This window comes from Schistocerca serialis, chromosome 2 (assembly GCF_023864345.2).
Source record: "Schistocerca serialis cubense isolate TAMUIC-IGC-003099 chromosome 2, iqSchSeri2.2, whole genome shotgun sequence".
NCBI classification, from domain to species: domain Eukaryota; kingdom Metazoa; phylum Arthropoda; class Insecta; order Orthoptera; family Acrididae; genus Schistocerca; species Schistocerca serialis.
The window spans coordinates 194,292,264-194,312,116 of NC_064639.1; the positions used below are offsets into that span (position 1 = coordinate 194,292,264).

A 19,853-nucleotide genomic window follows, 5' to 3' on the forward strand; every position below is an offset into this window, starting at 1 on the left:
AACGATTTTTTGTGGCCTCATTTCATTGGAATGAACGTTCGGGAATTTTGGATTCTGCAGAATGTCGCACTGCGTTGAGCGGTTTCCGGATCGCCTATTTCGCGTTGTTGTGGCTAACAATGGTCACAAAGTCATGTGACTTAAACCCTTGCGATTTTTTTCCGGGTATCTTGAATCATCCGCGAGTTAAAACAGGAAATCCGACGTCTTGTTGGTGAAATGCAAGTGGAGTCTTGTCAAACAGTCATTGCGAATTTCAGGGGCAATGTTCTCGCGTATCAGCGTAGCAGACGAGGTCAAATTCTAGATATCATTTTCAGTACTTGAAATGGGAACGTGCGAAAAATGTCTATGTATTTCGCTAATATGTTTAGTATAAGTCAAGAGAGATTATAAAGTTGACGTGTTTGTCTTTGCTTGCCTGATTCGCGTCTTTAGAATCAGTTGTGTACCAGAAAAAGGGCTTATAACACAAAGCTTACGACTTACAGTAATAATGAAATTTGTGAAACAAGGCTAAAAAAGTGTTACCTTCAATTAATACAACATACATTGTTTCATCAGGAACACACAGTTTAATAAGTTAAAAACAATTTGAAGAAATAAAGTACAAAATTTGACAAAAACCGGCGCACATGGAAGGTCATCCGTACATAGAGCGGACGCAACAGAATCTTGGCGTAGGACTGCAGCGGGGTAGAAGATACGAGAAATGTCGTTGTAAACGACGACAAAGAATGGACACACTGAATATCTACATGTAGGTCAGGTAAGCAAAGCAAGTGAGAGGGGTTAATTGTGACCGCCATTGAAACAATTAGTATAAAAGCTTTTTTAATTTAATGAAGTGCATTCTATCTTACAAATTGCCAAGACTGAAGCAGAGGAATGATATTTTCAATAGACTGGAAAAATGTTTTGGGAAAGTAGTACAGCGATAGAGTAAGGACAGCGACGTGTGTCGGATCTACAACAACAACAAAACTTCCCACAGCATTGTGGAAAGTGTGCACTTACACGGCGTGTAGAATATAACTGGTCCGGATAGAAATTTCATGCGCCATGTGATAGGCAACCTAACGTAGAAACAACGGAAATTGCAGGTAGCAATATCAGCAATGTAGGAGAAGACAGATTGCTATTTACTGTAAAGAAGATACGTCGAGTGGGGCCCGAGATGCTGAAGTTGGTGGTCGTGTGTGAGTGAGGTGTGTTTGCTTGTGTGTGTGTGTATGTGTGTGTGTGTGTGTGTGTGTGTGACTGTTGTGTGTATCCCTCTTTAATGACAAAGGCCGTGGCCGAAAGCTGTATGTGAGAGTCTTTTAATCGTGCATGTCGGCAACTTGAAGTTTCTTCCCCACCCCAGATGAGGTTGACGTTAAGATGTGGTGCCTATATTAAGGCGCATGAAATATGTACCCGGCCAGTTTTATTTTATCCACCCTGTATTAGGACGTGGGTCGGACGTACACGTACCTCTCTGCTTGACCTTCTTGCAGACGGGGATCTCCTTGGGCTGAGTCCCTGTGACGCCGACGGTCTGACAGTCGGTCATCGGCACGTACGACTTGTTGAACGGGTCGCCGCAGTTCTTGTTCGCCACCGTCGAGCACGTGTAGCACCGCAGCGTGTCTGCAAAGCACAGCAAAACAACACTGGTCAGCTACACGTTACGTTCACGCTGGCCGCGATACCTCGCTGTGGCGTACACTGTATTCATTGTTTCCATTGAAAAAAAAAACATATATATTTATTCCGCAGTTACCATGATTTACAAGGAATATACATATGCAACAAATATTTATTAACTACCAGTTTATAACAGCTAGTTCAAATGGTTCAAATGGCTCTGAGCACTATGGGACTTAACATCTGAGGTCATCATATCAGTCACCTAGAACTTAGAACTACTTAAACCTAACTAACCTAAGGACATCACAAACACACATGTCCGAGGCAGGATTCGAACCTGCGACAGCAGCGGTCGCGCGGTTCCAGACTGTAGCGCCTAGAACCGCTCGGCCACTCCGGCCGGCTATAACACAGCCAGTCATCATCGTCATCATCAGATACCATAAATTTTCAGAAGTTGATGTCCCACAGCCCGTAAATATTTGGAGAACCTCATGAGTTGATGACTTTTTTTTTTTCCTTAGCTACCAGTTTCGGCCCACGGACCATCATCAGGTTCGTAAAAGCATTTATAGGACCATATTAGGCTATATAAAACGATTGACTTCAGAGAATAGAATCATGAATTCGTTACAATCTGGCGCCAATGATTTTACACTGAGGTGGCAAAAGTCATGGGACAGCGATATGCACATATACAGATGGCAGTAGTACCGTGTGCATAAGGCATAAAATGGCAGTGCATTGGAGGAGCTGTCATTTGTATTCAGGCGATTCATGTGAAAGTGTTTCCAACGTGATTATGGTCACGCGACGGGAACTGACAACCTTTGATCACTGAGTGGTAGTTGGAGCTAGATGCAGCGGACATTCCATTTCGGAACTCGTTAGGGAGTCCAGTGTTTCTAGATCCACAGAGAAAAAAGTCTACCGAGAATACCAAATTTCAGGCATTACCCCTCACCTTGGACAACGACCGAGAGCAGCGGCGTTTGCGTAGAGTTGTCAGTGCTAACAAACAAGCAACACTGCATGAAATAACCACAGAAATAAATGTGGGACAGACGACGAATGTATTCGTTAGAACAGTATGGCGAAATTTGCCTTTAATGGGTTGTGGCAGCTCCATACTTAGCAATCATATACAACCGTTCGCTCGACGAAAGATCCGTACCTAAAGACTGGGAAGTTGCGCAGGTCACACCACTATTCAAGAAAGGTAGTAGGAGTAATCCTCTAAATTACAGGCCCATATCGTTAATGTCGATATGCAGCAGGATTTTAGAACATATATTGTGTTCGAACATTATGAATTACCTCGAAGAAAACGGTCTATTGACACACAGTCAACATGGGTTTAGAAAACATCGTTCCTGTGAAAGACAACTAGATTTTTATTCACATGAAGTGCTGAGTGCTATTGACAAGGGATTTCAGACCGATTCCGTATTCCTAGATTTCCGGAAGGCTTTTGACACTGTTCCACACAAGCGGCTCGTAGTGAAATTGCGTGCTTATGGAATATCGTCTCAGTTATGTGATTGGATTTGCGATTTCCTGTCAGAGAGGTCACAGTTCGTAATAATTGACGGAAAGTCATCGAGTAAAACAGAAGTGATTTCTGGCGTTCCCCAAGGTAGTGTTATAGGCCCTTTACTGTTCCTTATCTACATAAACGATTTGGGAGACAATCTGAGCAGCCGTCTTCGGTTGTTTGCAGATGACGCTGTCGTTTGTCGACTAATAAAGTCATCAGAACATCAAAACAAACTGCAAAACGATTTAGAAAAGATTTGAGTAGTGCCAAAAGTGGCACTTGACCCTAAATAACGAAAAGTGTGAGGTCATCCACATGAGTGCTAAAAGGAACTCGTTAAACTTCGGTTACACGATAAAGCAGTCTAATCTAAATACCTAGGTATTACAATTACGAACAACTTAAATTGGAAGGAACACATATAAAATTTTGTGGGGAAGGCTAACCAAAGACTTCGTTTTAGTGGCAGGACATTTAGAATATGTAACGGACGTACTAAGGAGACTACCCACACTACGCACGTCCGTCCTCTTTTAGAATACTGCTGCGCGGTGTGGGATCCTTACCAGACAGGACTGACGGAGTACATCGAAAAAGTTCAGAGAAGGGCAGCATGTCTTGTATTATCGCGAAATATGGGAGAGAGTGTCACTGAAATGATACAGGATTTGGGCTGGAAATCATTAAAAGAAAGGCGTTTTTCGTTGCGACGGAATCTTCTCACGAATTTCCAATCACCAAGTTTCTTCTCCGAACGCGAAAATATTTTGTTGACACCGCCCTACATAGGGCGGAACTATCACCACGATAAAATAAGGGAAATCAGAGTTCAAAATGGTTCAAATGGCTCTGAGCACTATGGGACTTAACATCTATGGTCATCAGTCCCCTAGAACCTAGAACTACTTAAACCTAACTAACCTAAGGACATCACACGACAGCCAGTCATCACGGAAATCAGAGCTCGTACGGAAAGATATAGGTGTTCGTCTTTTCCGCGCGCTATACGAGATTGGAATAATAAAGAATTGTGAAGGTGGTTCGATGAACCCTCTGCCAGGCACTTAAATGTGATTTGCAGAGTATCCATGTAGATGTAGATGTAGACGAACAACGCGAGTGCCTTTGCTAACAACACGGCATCGCTTGCAGCGCCTCTCCTGCGCTCGTGACCATATTGGATGGACCACAGACGACTGCCGAACCGTGGCCTGGTCAGATGATTCCCGGTTTCAGCTGGTAAGAGCTGATGGTAGGGTTCGAGTGTGGGGCAGATCCCACGAAGCCATGGACTCAAGTTGTCAACAAGTCACTGTGTATGCTGGCGGCGGCTACATAATGGCGCTCGCTGTGTTTACATGAAGTGGAATGGGTCCTCTGCTCCAATTTAACCGGTCGTTGACTGGAGATTTGGAGACCATCTGAAGATCCTCATGGACTTCGGGTTTCCAAACAACGATGGAATATTTAAGGATAACAATGCGCTATGTCACCGGGTCACGATTGTTCGCAGTTGGTTTCAAGAGCATTCTGGACAGTTCGACAGAATCATTTGGCCACCTAGATCGCCCAACATGAATCCCATGGAACATTATGGGACATAATCGAGAGGTGAGATCGTGCACAAAATCGTGCACCGGAAAGACTCACAATTATGGAGGGCAATAGAGGCAGCATGCTCAATATTTGTACAGGGGACTTCCAACGATTTGTTGAGACCATGCCACGTCGAGCTACTGCACAGCGCCGGGCATAAGGAGGTCCGACACGATATTAGGTGGTGTCCCATGACTTTTGTCACCTCAGTGTACACTGACTAAGATCATGTTATAAATGCTCTTATGAAGCCGATGATAGTCCGGGGACCGAAACTGGTTGTTAATAAAGGCACTTTATCAGCAACTCTTGGCGGTAATCGTGACGTTCTTCAAACACCCCGAAATTATTTACATTCCAGCAGCGTCAAAAATTAAGATAAAAAACCATCCTGTGTCAGGTTAACATCAATGCATTTTACTGGTACTACTGACAGCAGTTACAGTGCCGCTTTTTGGTGTTTTCATTTTGTTGATGCTGTATTAATATTAATATATTTTACTATTGGCCCTGGTGTCAGTGATGCAGAAAGGTTTTCTCATTTTATTTTTTTGACACCGCAATAAGAACGTTTAATTATAGGCAGATATAAATAATGTTGTGGTATCTCGTGATGGCCGGTTCTTGAACCTGGTACTTGATGGATTATTCCATCAGCAGCTCTTTGTGGGCCATAAATATTACCTTTTTTTCAAATATTTCCGCATCGTGGGTAATAACCTGCACAAAATATATAAGGTTCTGTTAGTCTGTAGCATTGGCGTGTATTTACGAGGGAAACTCAAAATTTTAAATGCTAGAAAATACCTTCTTAATGCGAATCCAAAATGAATTTAAAAACAGTATATATGGAATATCAAACACAGCACAATAATAAAGATATATTCTTTGAATGCGTAAGAAGTAACTGTATCCTTCTGAATCAAACCTTAAACAAATCAGAAACAAATATTAGATTTTTGCAATTCCTATACTAGTCCGAAAATATGTATTACTGCATGTTATATGTATTTGATTACCTATCAAAACATGTCACTAAGCGTTGTGAGTCCCTGCTCGTTGTCTGACTACCATTCATAAAATATATTACATTATTCTCTACAAGCAGCACTTCAGAGCACCTAAATGTTTCGGAAAAGAATTCTTAAAATCGCCATTTTTTTACTACTGTCTTTCCTGAATAATCATCAGTTCGACAAATGAGATCAACATACCAAAGAAGGACGGTTCTTTGACATCAAAAGTACTGGTAAAACACAGGGATCCATTGCATCAATAATCATGGTTGTACGATTTAGTTGAGATTCTTGACATCACATAAAGAAGTTTTGAGTACTCATTGTATAGCGCAACAGTGGATACATCTCGGACAACAGGTAAATATCATAAAGTCATAAACACGTTCACAGAGCTACACCAATTAATAAAAACATTATGAGTACATGCCTACTCGTGGTTTCTCCGCCAACCACTTTCCATAGATGCATACAACAGCAGCACGCTGGATTACCTGGATTACCCAATTTGCAGTCCGTATGTTTCTCGAAAGGTTCCCCATTCATATTTGCTCTCCTTGCTTGAAAGTCTTTGTGACAAACATCTAGAGGAGTAGATGACGTCATGGGGAACTTCGCGGTGGCTTTATGAACAAGTAACACCAGCTTCCCGATTCTCATAAGCATTGAGCTCCCAGGCCAAGGGCGTTCGCAGAAATTATAACAGAGGGTGTGGAAAGGACGGCAAACTGTGCAAATTGCCATTTTGCTATAAATGGGTTAATCAGCATCAAGATTTGTCACGCCGCACTAACTAAATTTTGGAGGTGACACAAAAAACTTGTTATATTCCAGAAATTTGAGAGTTAGCCATTCCATATATGAATAAAAACTCTGTACTCCAGTTTGTGGGGGATGGGGCACATGCAACATGTGGTCAATGTATCGAGTAGTACACCTGCCATGTAATTACTCGTGAAAGAAACGCAGCGTGTGTGTGTGTGTGTGTGTGTGTGTGTGTGTGTGTGTGTGTGTGTGTGTGTGCGTATGTGTTTCGTCGTTCGGTTCGAGCCGTACTCTACTGGTGAAAAAAATAAAAAATTAATTACTATTAAAAACAGTCTTGATCACGATTTATTTAACAAGGTGACCGGTTTCGACCACTACTGTGGTCATCTTCAGACCATTGAGTAGGAACCTCTTTCTGTTGGAGAATCACTACTGTAGTGATTCTCCAACAGAAAGAGGTTCCTACTCAATGGTCTGAAGATGAGCACAGTAGTGGTCGAAACCGGTCACCTTGTTAAATAAATCGTGATCAAGACTGTTTTTAACAGTAATTATTTATAAAACATTGATCACAGCTGTTCCCGTAATGCATTCAAAAGTAAAAAAATAAAAATCATATCCCTTCCTTGAAAACAGCGTATTTTTACACCTTTCTCAAAAGCGTTCTGCCGCATACTTCGTCTGTGGTTGAAAGGCTTATTCCGCAGTTTTACGACACGTGTCTTTAACAGCATTTTACGGTCTCTTTATGGCTCCACTTATGACTCAGAGGAATTATACTTCTTTAGCTTTCTAAAAAAAGGAAAGAATAAACAAAGTGAACGACGCAAGCCCACGCTAAGACGCAATAGTATGTTCGATGACGTGGGTTGATATACGACTTCCGATTATACCATTCCTTAGCCTAAGTTTCAGTTTAATGAATTTGCTTAATTAATTTTATGGTTGGAGACATTGTCTTCTTATGCGTTGATAAGAAATAAAAGAAGTGTTTGATTGTAATGCCCAGTCGATATTGATGTTGTTTTGAATGAACACAAGGATGTGGGAAGTAATTAGCCCTGGATTTGCTGAGGGCATTCGTCAGAGTTGATTTACGGAGATCATTGCGAACTGAACTCCGAATGGCATCCACCGCTTATACAGTACAGCAACTTAACAACTGCACATCCTAGTACGATGCAAAAAGCTAACCGAAATTATTCCCCGATAGTTCATAAGTAGCGAACGTGTTTCAAGAGCGTTTGGACAACACGGGAGGCAAAATCTGCTAAGATGTTGGGTTTTGAACTTAAAAGTTCGCGGTTCGAATTCGGTACATATTATGGTTTCAAAGATCTGCATCATAAAGCCGGTGTCTTCAAAAATTTTACCTTGCTTAAATGAAATATGCTGCAAAACGCGTAGGGAATATGTGTTTACCTACTTGCCTCCTACGCTTAAAAATTATGGTTACCTCAGAAGGCTTGTAATTCCTTGTTTCCTTATACCCCATATGTATTACCAAAGGTATTCAATGTAGATGACTAATGAATAAATCGTGATTGACTTACTTAGTAAGTGCAGAATTTACAGTTTTTTACTTACTTCTTGAGGAACTACATTTCGATTGTATATTCATTCATAGCTGTCTATAACGCTTTAGTTTGTGACTGTTCGTATTTCGATTGTCACTTTGATCTCTTCACAGTGAGTGAAATGAAACTGGCCCGGAAAATATTTAATGCCCCTTAAGGCAGGGAACCCAGCGTACATCATTCGCCACGAGTGCAGATTATGTAGGTCTGGTTGCTATCTCAAGATGCATGAAATATTTTTCGGGCCAGTTTCATTTTACCAAGCCAGTGTATACTCTTGGAACAGTCTTCGAGACTGATTAGGGCATTTAATATTTGTGTCTCTTTCTGTACAGCTGTGTCCACCCCATTAACTATACCATTATTTTTAAGCTCGTCGTGTCCCTTATAAACATAAATTTTACTATCTTCCTAAGTTAATGTTTACTCTGGTATCTTTTGTAATCTCCGTTAATAGGGGGTTTATTTTCTTGACAAGGAAGTTGGAGAAATCATGGTAGTGTTCCTGTACGAGGTGGTCTCAAGCTCCCTGGAAAGAGGAGACACTCAAGACGACAGTAGGCACTGTTGTAGTGTCTGTGTGGTCTCGACAGGATAGGCATCCAGTGTGTTGTTGGCCTGCGTCGTCAGCGATAATTATGGAGGCGCCAGCCGAAAGGTCCCAGCAAGATTTACTACTCAGTAGGACCCAGGGTTTTGCCGATAAAATTATGCAACTATGGAATGATTTTAAAACGCCGGTGTGCGTCTCGTTTAGCACGAGAAAATACAACTTTTCACAGAACCATTGAAAGTTGCTAACAAATAATTCGATTAGTAAGACAAAGAATCTCAACGGGGAAATCAGATGCAGCGAGACGTCTGTAGCAAATTTTGCAGAATCTTTGTTATGAAAATCCTCCTCATTGGGAGGTACTTCAACGTTTGCCAGAATGGTGCCAATGAGGGTGTTCAGGGTGTAAGCGATGAACAGTGGGAATCATTACGGCTGTGGTCAGAGGTTACATCCAGCCGCAACCACAGCTGCAGGCACGCAACAATCACCACATTCAGGCTAACCACGTGGAAAAGTTAGCATCGCATTTATGCAAGACTGTGAATGTCACAATGCCATTTTACTGACCACACACCATCTGGTAATCAAATATACATTGTTACACTCCCACAGTATTCGTATACCGCCCGTCAACAGTATGTTTGCCTCAAAGTAACAGCCAGGAAAGTGACCGAGAGATAATCATTAATCAATTGGGCAGATTTTTTTTCCTCTTTAATGTTCGTGTGTACTCGAAAGATGTTTATTGTTGCAGAATAAGTATTATACTGGGTAACTTCAACCAGTTCAGCTATGGTCCAGAATAACAGAAATATTGTGACACTAAAAGCAATTGTAACGTGTTCTATTTAAACCTTTCACTACTAAAGGGTTGTCTGTGCCCCGTAATAGGTTCTCAGAGACCGAGTGAGAATATGCTACATGTAATTGCTATGTATGAATGGCCCAGTGCCAAAGAGAAGACTGTTAACTGTTCGCAGAATTCTTATAACTACACATTTCACCGATAGTTTCTGTTGTCTTCAATTTTCAGCGTTAACCCTCTGATCGCTAGCTGTAGTGTCATAAAAAATGCCCATGACTGATTTTCTTATCCCAATTGCATAGCAACGATTATCAAGAGAAAGAGAGAAGCTGTGTACAAATCATTGGTGAATGTTGGCGACCATCGACCAGCTGAAGCTGAAACAAGAGTAAAGAGTGCAGGATGTGCTAAGAGAATGAAACAAACTATAACGGATGAGAAGGAGGAGAAATGGTTCCAATGGCTCTGAGCACTGTGGGACTTAATATCTGAAGTCATCAGTCCCCTAGAACGTAGAATTACTTAAACCTAACTAATCTAAGGACACCACACATATCCATGCCCGAGGCAGGATTCTAACCTGCCCTGTAGCGGTCGCGCGGTTCCAGACTGAAGCGCCTAGAGCTGCTCGGCCACAGCGGCCGGCGAGAAGGAGTAGATTAGTGTTCAATATCCTGTCGACAACGAGGTCACTGGAGACAGAGCACAAGCTCAGATTAGGAAAGAATGGTGAATAAAAGCGGTCCTGCCCTTTCGAAGGAGACATTCCGACATTTGTTCTTAAGCTATTTAGGGAAATCATGGAAAACCTAAATTAGGATGGCCAGATGCAGTTTCGAACCGTCGTCCTTCCGGATGCGAGTTCATTGTGCTAACCACTGCGCTATCCCACTAGGTGGAAACTAGAGAGATGAACTTGCATGTCACGTGTGAGCTTGTTTTGTACAAAAACTGTTTCACAGTGTATCACGAGTAGGCAGATAAAACTGTCATATGAGACAGTTGAATTTGGAAATATTGATAAAGAGCATCCCATTCAGAATAATACACAAGAGTTTCAAATACTTGTAATCACAAACACAATCCAAGCGCTTTTCTGACAATATGTATCATAAATGAAAATATAATATGATCATTCATATCATTATCACTGGACATGTAGATTCCTCGTCAAAATACCAGTGGGACTAATACAGAGTAATTCATAAGCATGTAGAGGGTTTCATTAGACAACTGTGTGATATCTACAAAATACTCAGAAAAATGACACATATCAGTGGATAGAGTATATCGTCAAGTTTCGACTCGTAATATCTGCCGCGGCGTACTTGTGCTAAAGGCAGGCACGTCAGAGCATGTATAACGGGCGATATAATGAATTAGTTGGCACCGGCAGATAGTGAATACAATGAACAGATTTGAAAAGCAGTCTGTTGTTGCACCTTCCCAACTAATTCATGTCAATGAATTACATGAATGTAGTGATATTTGTACGTCTCAAACGTTGCCCTATTGAGGACCTGTAATGTGAGTTCCAAACCTGGAGAGATACTCCATACACTAATACGTCTGTATTTTCTGAATAGCGTGTAGTTTTCACATTGTCGTCCTTTGAAAGCCCAGACGTATTTATCAATAATGATGTACGTCACACCCCTCCCCACAATGGAAGTCGAAAAGGTGAGAAATATTTTTTCATAATTCTGATTACAGCATTAATTACAATAACCATAGATGAATGTCCTTCGCTCTGAAAACTAGATAGTGAAAGGGTTAAAATTAGTGCACCTGTAACATGTAATCTTATCATTTATTAACTATAAATGCCGCACTCAAGCGCGAATTGTTTGTAATTAATAAATGAAACGCAGCACGTCATTCTCAATGGAGAGAAGTCTTCCGAAGTAAGAGTGATTTCAAGTGCGCCGCAGGGGAGTGTCGTAGGACCGTTGCTATTCACAATACACATAAATGACCTTGAGGATGACATCGGAAGTTCACTGAGGCTTTTTACGGATGATGCTGTGGTATATGTAGAGGATCTGCAACGAATTGACGCATGATGCAGTGAATGGCAATTGAATCTCAATGTAGACAAGTGTAATGTGCTGCGGATACATAGAAAGAAAGATCCTTTATCATTTAGCTACAATATAGCAGGTCAGTAACTGGAAGCAGTTAATTCCATAAATTATCTGGGAGTATGCATTAGGAGTGATTTAAAATTGAATGATCATATAAAGTTGATCGTCGGTAAAGCAGATGCCAGACTGAGATTCATTGGAAGAATCCTAAGGAAATGCAATCCGAAAACAAAGGAAGTAGTACACTTGTTCGCCCACTGCCTGAGTATTGCTCACCAGTGTGGGATCCGTACCAGATAGGTTGATAGAAGAGATAGAGAAGACCCAACGGAGAGCAGCGCGCTTCGTTACAGGGTCATTTAGTAATCGCGAAAGCGTTACGGAGATGATAGATAAACTACAGTGGAAGACTTTGCAGGGGAGACACTACGGGCTTTTGTTGAAGTTTCGAGAACATACCTTCACCGAGGAGTCAAGTAGTATATTGCTCCCTCCTACGTGCATCTCGCGAAGAGATTATAAGGATAAAATCAGAGAGATTAGAGCCCAGACAGAGGCATACCGACAATCTTTCTTTCCACGAACAATACGAGACTGGAATAGATGGGAGAACCGATAGAGGTACTTGAAGTACCCTTCGCGGAGTATGCATGTAGATGTAGATGTAAATTTGTGGAGTTGAATAACGTAACAAATCTATCACCACATAAATTAACTTCCAGAGTGAGCTACGCAGAAGCATCACAACATTAAACAACTGCCCAACAAGGGCGCTGACACGATTCATCACTGGAAATAGTTTCTGCTGAGGTCGGGTCTCACCAAAATGCTCGATGCGTGGTCTTTTCCCAGGCGAGTTCGGAGCAACTGATGGCTCTTCTCTGGCCCTTGCGCGCCCTCGCGATGTGAGTAATCGTAATCGCGGCTGTGTATTGCGCAAGAAGACCGCCAAGCGGTTCGGCCTTGAGGAGGTGGGACGCAGGTTTACAGGCGAGCGTGCCGCGGTCTTTGTTGTGGTTTCGAGCCGCATGGCTCCTGCCCACCGTGTGTTGCGGCGGTGCCTATTCGTGCTTCCGGCCCTCAGCCACTCGAAATAACGACGCAGTATTTCTGACACAGTTCGTGCCGCTATGGCTTTAGCGCGACTGGCTTTTGCTTTTTTTACAGGTGTTGAGATTCATGGCAAACCGCCGAGGTCGCAGAGTCTAGAAAGAAATTACTAGGCTTCGCTTGACTTCTTAACATAGACGAACAATAGGAGATATTTCTGTTATTTGCCCTGGTCACGACGACACAATTGAATTATAAGTTACCGCCAATAATTCAAGGCATACGAAGCATTATCCAAGGCACAGTCATTCCTCTAGAGTCTGACCAAAATGAGTTCAGGGCATGGGTCAGTAGGCTTTTCGGAGGGTCTATCGAACGACTGTGACGGAATGTTGTTGTTGTGGTCTTCAGTCTCAAGACGGGTTCGCTGTATCGTTGGACTACCCTGTGCAAGCCACTTCATCTCTGAATAGCCCAGCTACTGCGATCTACATCCATTTTAAACTGCTTACTGTAAACAAGCCTTGACCTCCCTCTCCACATTCTCCTCCATTATCAGTTTGACGTTTCCTTGAATACTCAGGGCGTAGTGTCAGTCTGTCCCTTCTTTCAGTTAAATTGTGCCATAATTCTAACCAATTATATTCTGTACCTGCAGGTGGCAGTTGACGCTAAATAACGAAAAGTGTGAGGTGATCCACATGAGTTCCAAAAGAAATCCGTTGGAATTCGATTACTCGATAAACAGTACAATTCTCAAGGCTGTCAATTCAACTAAGTACCTGGGTGTTAAAATTACGAACAACTTCAGTTGGAAAGACCACATAGATAATATTGTGGGGAAGGCGAGCCAAAGGTTGCGTTTCATAGGCAGGACACTTAGAAGATGCAACAAGTCCACTAAAGAGACAGCTTACACTACACTCGTTCGTCCTCTGTTAGAATATTGCTGCGCGGTGTGGGATCCTTACCAGGTGGGATTGACGGAGGACATCGAAAGGGTGCAAAAAAGGGCAGCTCGTTTTGTATTATCACGTAATAGGGGAGAGAGTGTGGCAGATATGACACGCGAGTTGGGATGGAAGTCATTAAAGCAAAGACGTTTTTCGTCGCGGCAAGATCTATTTACGAAATTTCAGTCACCAACTTTCTCTTCCGAAATCGAAAATATTTTGTTGAGCCCAAGCTACATAGGTAGGAATGATCAACAAAATAAAATAAGAGAAATCAGAGCTCGAACAGAAAGGTTTAGGTGTTCGTTTTTCCCGCGCGCTGTTCGGGAGTGGAATGCTAGAGAGATAGTATGATTGTGGTTCTATGAATCCTCTGCTAGGCACTTAAATGTGAATTGCAGAGTAATCATGTAGATGTAGATGTAGATTAGCTATCTTAATATCTCTAAAATTCAGCATTAGCGCCCACGTTTCACTTCTGCAGAAGGCTACTTTCCAGACAAATACCTCTAGGGAAGACTTCCTAACACTTAAATTTGTATTCAATGCTAACAAATTCCTCTTTTTCAGAAACGCTTTTATTGTTATTGGCAGTATGCGTTTCACATTGGGGTGACAGACGTCATAGGATAGCGATATGCACACATACAGATGGCGGTAGTGTCGCGTACACAAGATACAAAAGGGCAGTGCATTCGCGAAGCTGTCCTTTGTACTCAGGTTATTCATTTGAAAAGGTTTCCCACGTGATTATGGTCGCGCGATGGGAATTAACAGACTCTGAACGCGGAATAGTAGTTGGCGCTAGACGTATGGAACATTCCATTTCGGAAATTTTTAGGGAATTCAGTATTCCGAGATTCACAATGTGAAGAGCGTGCCGAGAGTACCAAATTTCTGGCATTCTCTCTCACCACTGACAACGCAGTGGCCGACGACCTACACTTAACGACCTTGTGTAGAGTTGTCATTGCTAACAGATAAGCAACACTGCCACTGCGCGAAATAACCACAGAAATCAATTTGAGACGTGCAACGAACGCATCATGTGGCGAAGTTTGGCGTTAAAGGGCTATGGCAGCAGACGAACGATGCGAATGCCTTTGCTAACAGCACAACATCGCCTGGAGCACATGTCCTGGACTCGTCACCATATCGGTCGGACCCTAGACTACTGCCGGCCTCGGTGGTCTAGCGGTTCTAGGCGCGCAGTCCGGAACCGCGCAACTGCTACGGTCGCAGGTTCGAATCCTGCCTTGGGCATGGATGTGTGTGATGTCCTTAGGTTAGTTAGGTTTAAGTATGAGATTTTCACTCTGCAGCGGAGTGTGCGCTGATATGAAACTTCCTGGCAGATTAAAACTGTGTGCCCAACCGAGACTCGAACTCGGACCTTTGCATTTCGCGGGCAAGTGCTCTAACCAATTGAGCTACCGAAGCACGACTCACGCCCGGTACTCACAGCTTTACTTCTGCCAGTACCTCGTCTCCTACCTTCCAAACTTTACAGAAGCTCTCCTGCGAACCTGCAGAACTAGCACTCCTGAAAGAAAGGATATTGCGGAGACATGGCTTAGCCAGAGCCTGGGGGATGTTTCCAGAATGAGATTTTCACTCTGCAGCGGAGTGTGCGCTGATATGAAACTTCCTGGCAGATTAAAACTGTGTGCCCGACCGAGACTCGAACTCGGGCACACAGTTTTAATCTGCCAGGAAGTTTCATAGGTTTAAGTAGTTCTAAGTTCTAGGGGACTGATGATCACAGTAGCTAAGTCCCATAGTGTTCAGAGCCATTTGAGCCCTAGACTACTGGAAAACTGTGGCCTTGTCGGTTAAGTCTCGATTTCAGTTGGTAAGAGCTGATGGTACGGTATGAACGTGGCGCAGACCCCACGATGCCATTGTCCGAAGTTATCAACAAGGCATTGTGCGAGCTAGTGGTGGCTCCATAATGGCTTTGGCTGTGTTTACACGGAATGAACTGGGTCCTCAGGTCCAACTGAACCGATTATTGACTGGAAAGGGTTATGTTTGGCTACTTGGAGACGTTTTGCAGCCATTCATGGACTTCATGTTCCCAAACAATGATGGAATTTTTACGAATGACAGTGCGCCCTGTCACATGGCCACAATTGTTCACGATTGGTTTGAAGAACATTCTGGACAATGATTGGTCATCCAGTTCGCTCGACATGAATCCCGTCGAACAGATATGTGGTATAATCGAGAAGTTAGTTTGCACACAAAATCCTGCAGCGGTAACACTTCCGGAATTATGGGCGGCTATAGAGGCAATACTGCTCAAAATTTCTGAAGGGAACTTTTATCGACTTGTTGGGTCCATACCACGTCCAGTTGCTGCACTACATTGGGCTAAAGGAGCTCCGATACAACATTAGGAAGATCCCCCGACTTTTGTCGCCTCACTGAATATCCTCTCTACTTCGATTATCGTCAGTTATTTTTCTGCCAAAATAGCAAAACTCATCTACTACTCAAGGTACGGTCATTCCTCTAGACAATAACCAAATAAAGCTCAATAATTTTCAGGTAAAGTAACCTTCAGGTTTGGTTCACTGTCCTTATTTTCATGGAGTCTGTCGAACGACTTTGATGATCGAATTCAGTGGCGCGTTGTCTTGATGAATATACAAGTTGCTATCCAGGTCCTGGTGGCAACGGCCTTACCGCAGTGGATACACCGGTTCCCGTCCGATCACCGAAGTTAAGCGCTGTCGGGTGTGGCCGGCATTTGGATGGGTGACCATCCAGGCCGCCATATGCTGTTGCCATTTTTCGGGGTGCACTCAGCCTCGTGATGCCAATTGAGGAGCTACTCGACCGAATAGTAGCGGCTTCGGTCAAAGAAAACTATCATAGCGACCGGGAGAGCAGCGTGCTGACCACACGCCCCTCCTATCTGCATCCCCAGCTGAGGATGATACGGCGGTCGGATGGTCCCGATGGGCCACTTCTAGCCTGAAGAAGGAGTGCTTTATTCAGGTCCTGACAAGAGAAACAAATCTGCACATCAGACAGTACCGGTTCTGTTTGAGTTTGCGCGGCAATAGCATACGTGCCATGGCTTTATTTTCCGCTGACCTTATATTTTATACTTCCTGCTGGATTTAACCCTGCTGACACTTGATGGTCGAAGGCTTGTCTAGAAGTGGTGCCATAAAAAATAACATAGACAATATAAACAAAATACTGCTCCCAAGACGACTCTGCAGCTAGTGTTCGAATGGAGGACAGAGTGTGAAAGTGAAAGCCAAGTATCATGCTAGGCTAACATTTTTCATGTTTGACCCTTTCTGAGTTGTAGTGAGCTGGGAGCGCGATTGGACACCTGTATCACCATTAAACGCCATCGCACGTAATCAAGGAGTCGCCACAAAGTTTTGTTAGAGGAGTCATACTGGTCATTTTTCACCACAATTTCCGCCAATATTACAATGTTAGGACAAACGTCACCAGATTTCTCCAGTGAATAACTGCGGCTGTCTGTCTCATTCCGAGTACACACAGAAAGGAATGGATATTTTAATATAATTATAGGTGCAACCGTAAGGGCATTTAATTAAACTGTAGTGTGCTATTTCATTTTACAAATATTTTTTGGCGGGGGAAGGGGAGCAGAGGGGAGGGGGGGGGGGGTAGTCGTCAGTTCTCTGGCTGGTTAGACGTATTCCAGCACTACGACCAACCTCCTCATCTCAAAGTAGCCCTTACACCCAACGTCCTTTATTATTTATTGGAATTGCTCCAGCCCCAATCTTCCCCTACAGTCTTCCCCTCTACGGCTTCCTCTAACACCACAGAACACGACAACAGCCTAGCTGCCCAGATTTAAAACCAATCGCGAATCTGTGAGAACAACTCGATCGGGCTGTTCGGCAATGCATCCTTGTGGTGTGCGTACTGTAAGACCTTCAGTACACACACCATCAGATTATTTGACTTGTCGCTCTAACGAAATTGGCGAGTGTCAGGAATATGTCTTGTGGTCTTATCGTGGCGCGTTTATCTTCTGCCGTTAGGTCAGACGATAGAAATGCCACTTGCAGGCTTAGAATAACAGATTGACGGTGACCAACTTTAAACAGAACTTGATTAATTTTCACACACATTTATTAAAATAATAACAAGCATAAAAATTACTTAACTTGGTTCTGGATACTATTTACAAGTGACAATCTGAAGTCCCTATGGTATTGGTACGTTAATCTTATTCTCACATATATCTCTGATACTTGACAAAAGTGTCTATACATTTATCTTCATGGCTATGTACAGGAATATGGTAATCTTATTAGGCGCAGACTGAATCTTGACTATAGACTGGTACAGACTAATGCAGACTGGTACAGACTAATGCAGACTGGTACAGACTGGTGCAGACAAATGCAGACTGGTACAGACTGATGCAGACAAATGCAGACTGACTAATCGGAGGTCTGTGCACTCGTTATAATAACTCACGCGTTCATGTATCACTGCGCGAGTGTGATCCGCGAGGAGAAAAGGTTCTACGTTAGCAGCAATCTCGTTGGCTGCGTTACATATTAATACGCGGATCGGCGGAAGCAGAATTTGGTCCGTCTCTATGGTAGCGCCATCTCGTAGTGCAGAGACGGACGAGCGCTGCTTCTGCGCTGTTGTGCTTTGCGGGGTGCGCTCTAGTGGGAAAGTTGTGTACGCGCTGACTACGCGAAACTATGTACACAACAATCCTCAATCGAGAACCTAGTGAAGTTGGCCACGGCGCCGAAGTCGGCATGCCTCCACATGCCACATCCCAGCCGGTACCTTCCAGAACCTCGCTGACTCTCTTCCTGCACGTTTGAGAGCGGTAAAAGGTTGTTATACAGACTTTTGACAGGTGGTCACATTTATGTGACTGGACAACGCATTTTCCAGGCCAGCTTTATTTTAGCCATGCTGTATTCCAGTCGCTCCTTCCATACGGCTTTTTCCCTCTACGGCTCCCTCTAGTGCCGCACAACACGACAGCAGCCAAAAATCCCGACCCACAGCCAGTCAGACACACTCTGCTCCTGTCCTCTTCGACAAACCCTTTAAGTGCGCGACGTGGGCAGCTACCTCGGGCACACGCCTGCAGCCGTGACGTCCCTCGGCGCCCCCGCACGTTGCACGAGCCTGGGAGCGCCGTGTAGCGCCGGCTGGCTGCTCTATTTTCACGCATGACAACAGGCGGCCCCCAGCTCCTGGCACCGCTTCAAGCTTCGGCCTAGCCCAGCCGCAGACGGCCACCCACTTGCTTCCTCGCGCAGAGGATGTGTTCCATTAGTCGGCACGCGTCCGCCTGCTCTACGTCCATTTCCCTGCGCGATCCTCAGCTCAAGGTACGAGGCGAGGAAGTAGCGACCGAATAGTTGTAATAAATTCAGGGTCTAACAGGTATAAGTACACATATGTTTATACGCAGTGTACACACATTAGTCTTGGTTGTTTCTTGCCTGTGTCAAACATTCTACCCACAAAGCTTACGACCTGATGTTTTCTGCCTGGTCGTACTGCACCACCAAATGATGATGATGATGATGATGAGCGTTTGGCGTCATTGGCCGGGAGGCCCCTCGCGGGGCAGGTCCGGCCGCCATATCGCAGGTCTTATTACATTCGGCGCCACATTGGGCGACCTGCACGCCGGATGGGGATGAAATGATGATGAACACAACACAACACCCAGTCCCTGAGCGGAGAAAATCTCCGACCCAGCCGGGAATCGAACCCGGGCCCAGAGGACGGCAATCCGTCACGCTGACCACTCAGCTACTGGGGCGGACACCACCAAATGACTACACCTGTCGGTATAGACCAACCTTTTCGCGTACACCGAGCGAGTTGGCGCAGTGGTTAGACACTGGACTCGCATTCGGAAGGACGACGGTTCAATCCCGCGTCCGGCCATCCTGATTTAGGTTTTCCGTGATTTCCCTAAATCACTCCAGGCAAATGCCGGGATGGTTCCTCTAAAAGGGCATGGCCGACTTCCTTCCCCATCCTTCCATAAACCGATGAGACAGATGACCACGCTGTCTGGTCTTCCCCAAACCTACCAACCAATAGCTGCTGTTTTCGCGTACACAGGTCCAAAGGTCCACACTTTAACACCCGACGTCCGCTATAGGGACATTAATACACTACTGGCCATTAAAATTGCTTTACCACAAAGATGACGTGCTACAGACGCAAATTTTAACCGACAGGAAGAAGATGCTGTGATATGCACATAATTAGCGTTTCAGAGCATTC

General features: G+C 43.9%; 1 protein-coding gene and 1 pseudogene across 1 annotated transcript in view; one reads left to right on the forward strand and one right to left on the reverse strand.

The window, feature by feature from the left end:
* The window catches only part of LOC126456928 (uncharacterized), a 126,694-nt gene that overhangs the window by 16,246 nt on the left and 90,595 nt on the right, over positions 1-19,853 (reverse strand). Inside the window, exon 2 of the mRNA XM_050092862.1 lies at positions 1,477-1,632. Within this exon, the coding sequence (XP_049948819.1) occupies positions 1,477-1,632 (156 nt within the window). The remainder of the gene's footprint in view (positions 1-1,476; positions 1,633-19,853) is intronic.
* On the forward strand, positions 16,249-16,366 carry LOC126459436 (5S ribosomal RNA; annotated as a pseudogene).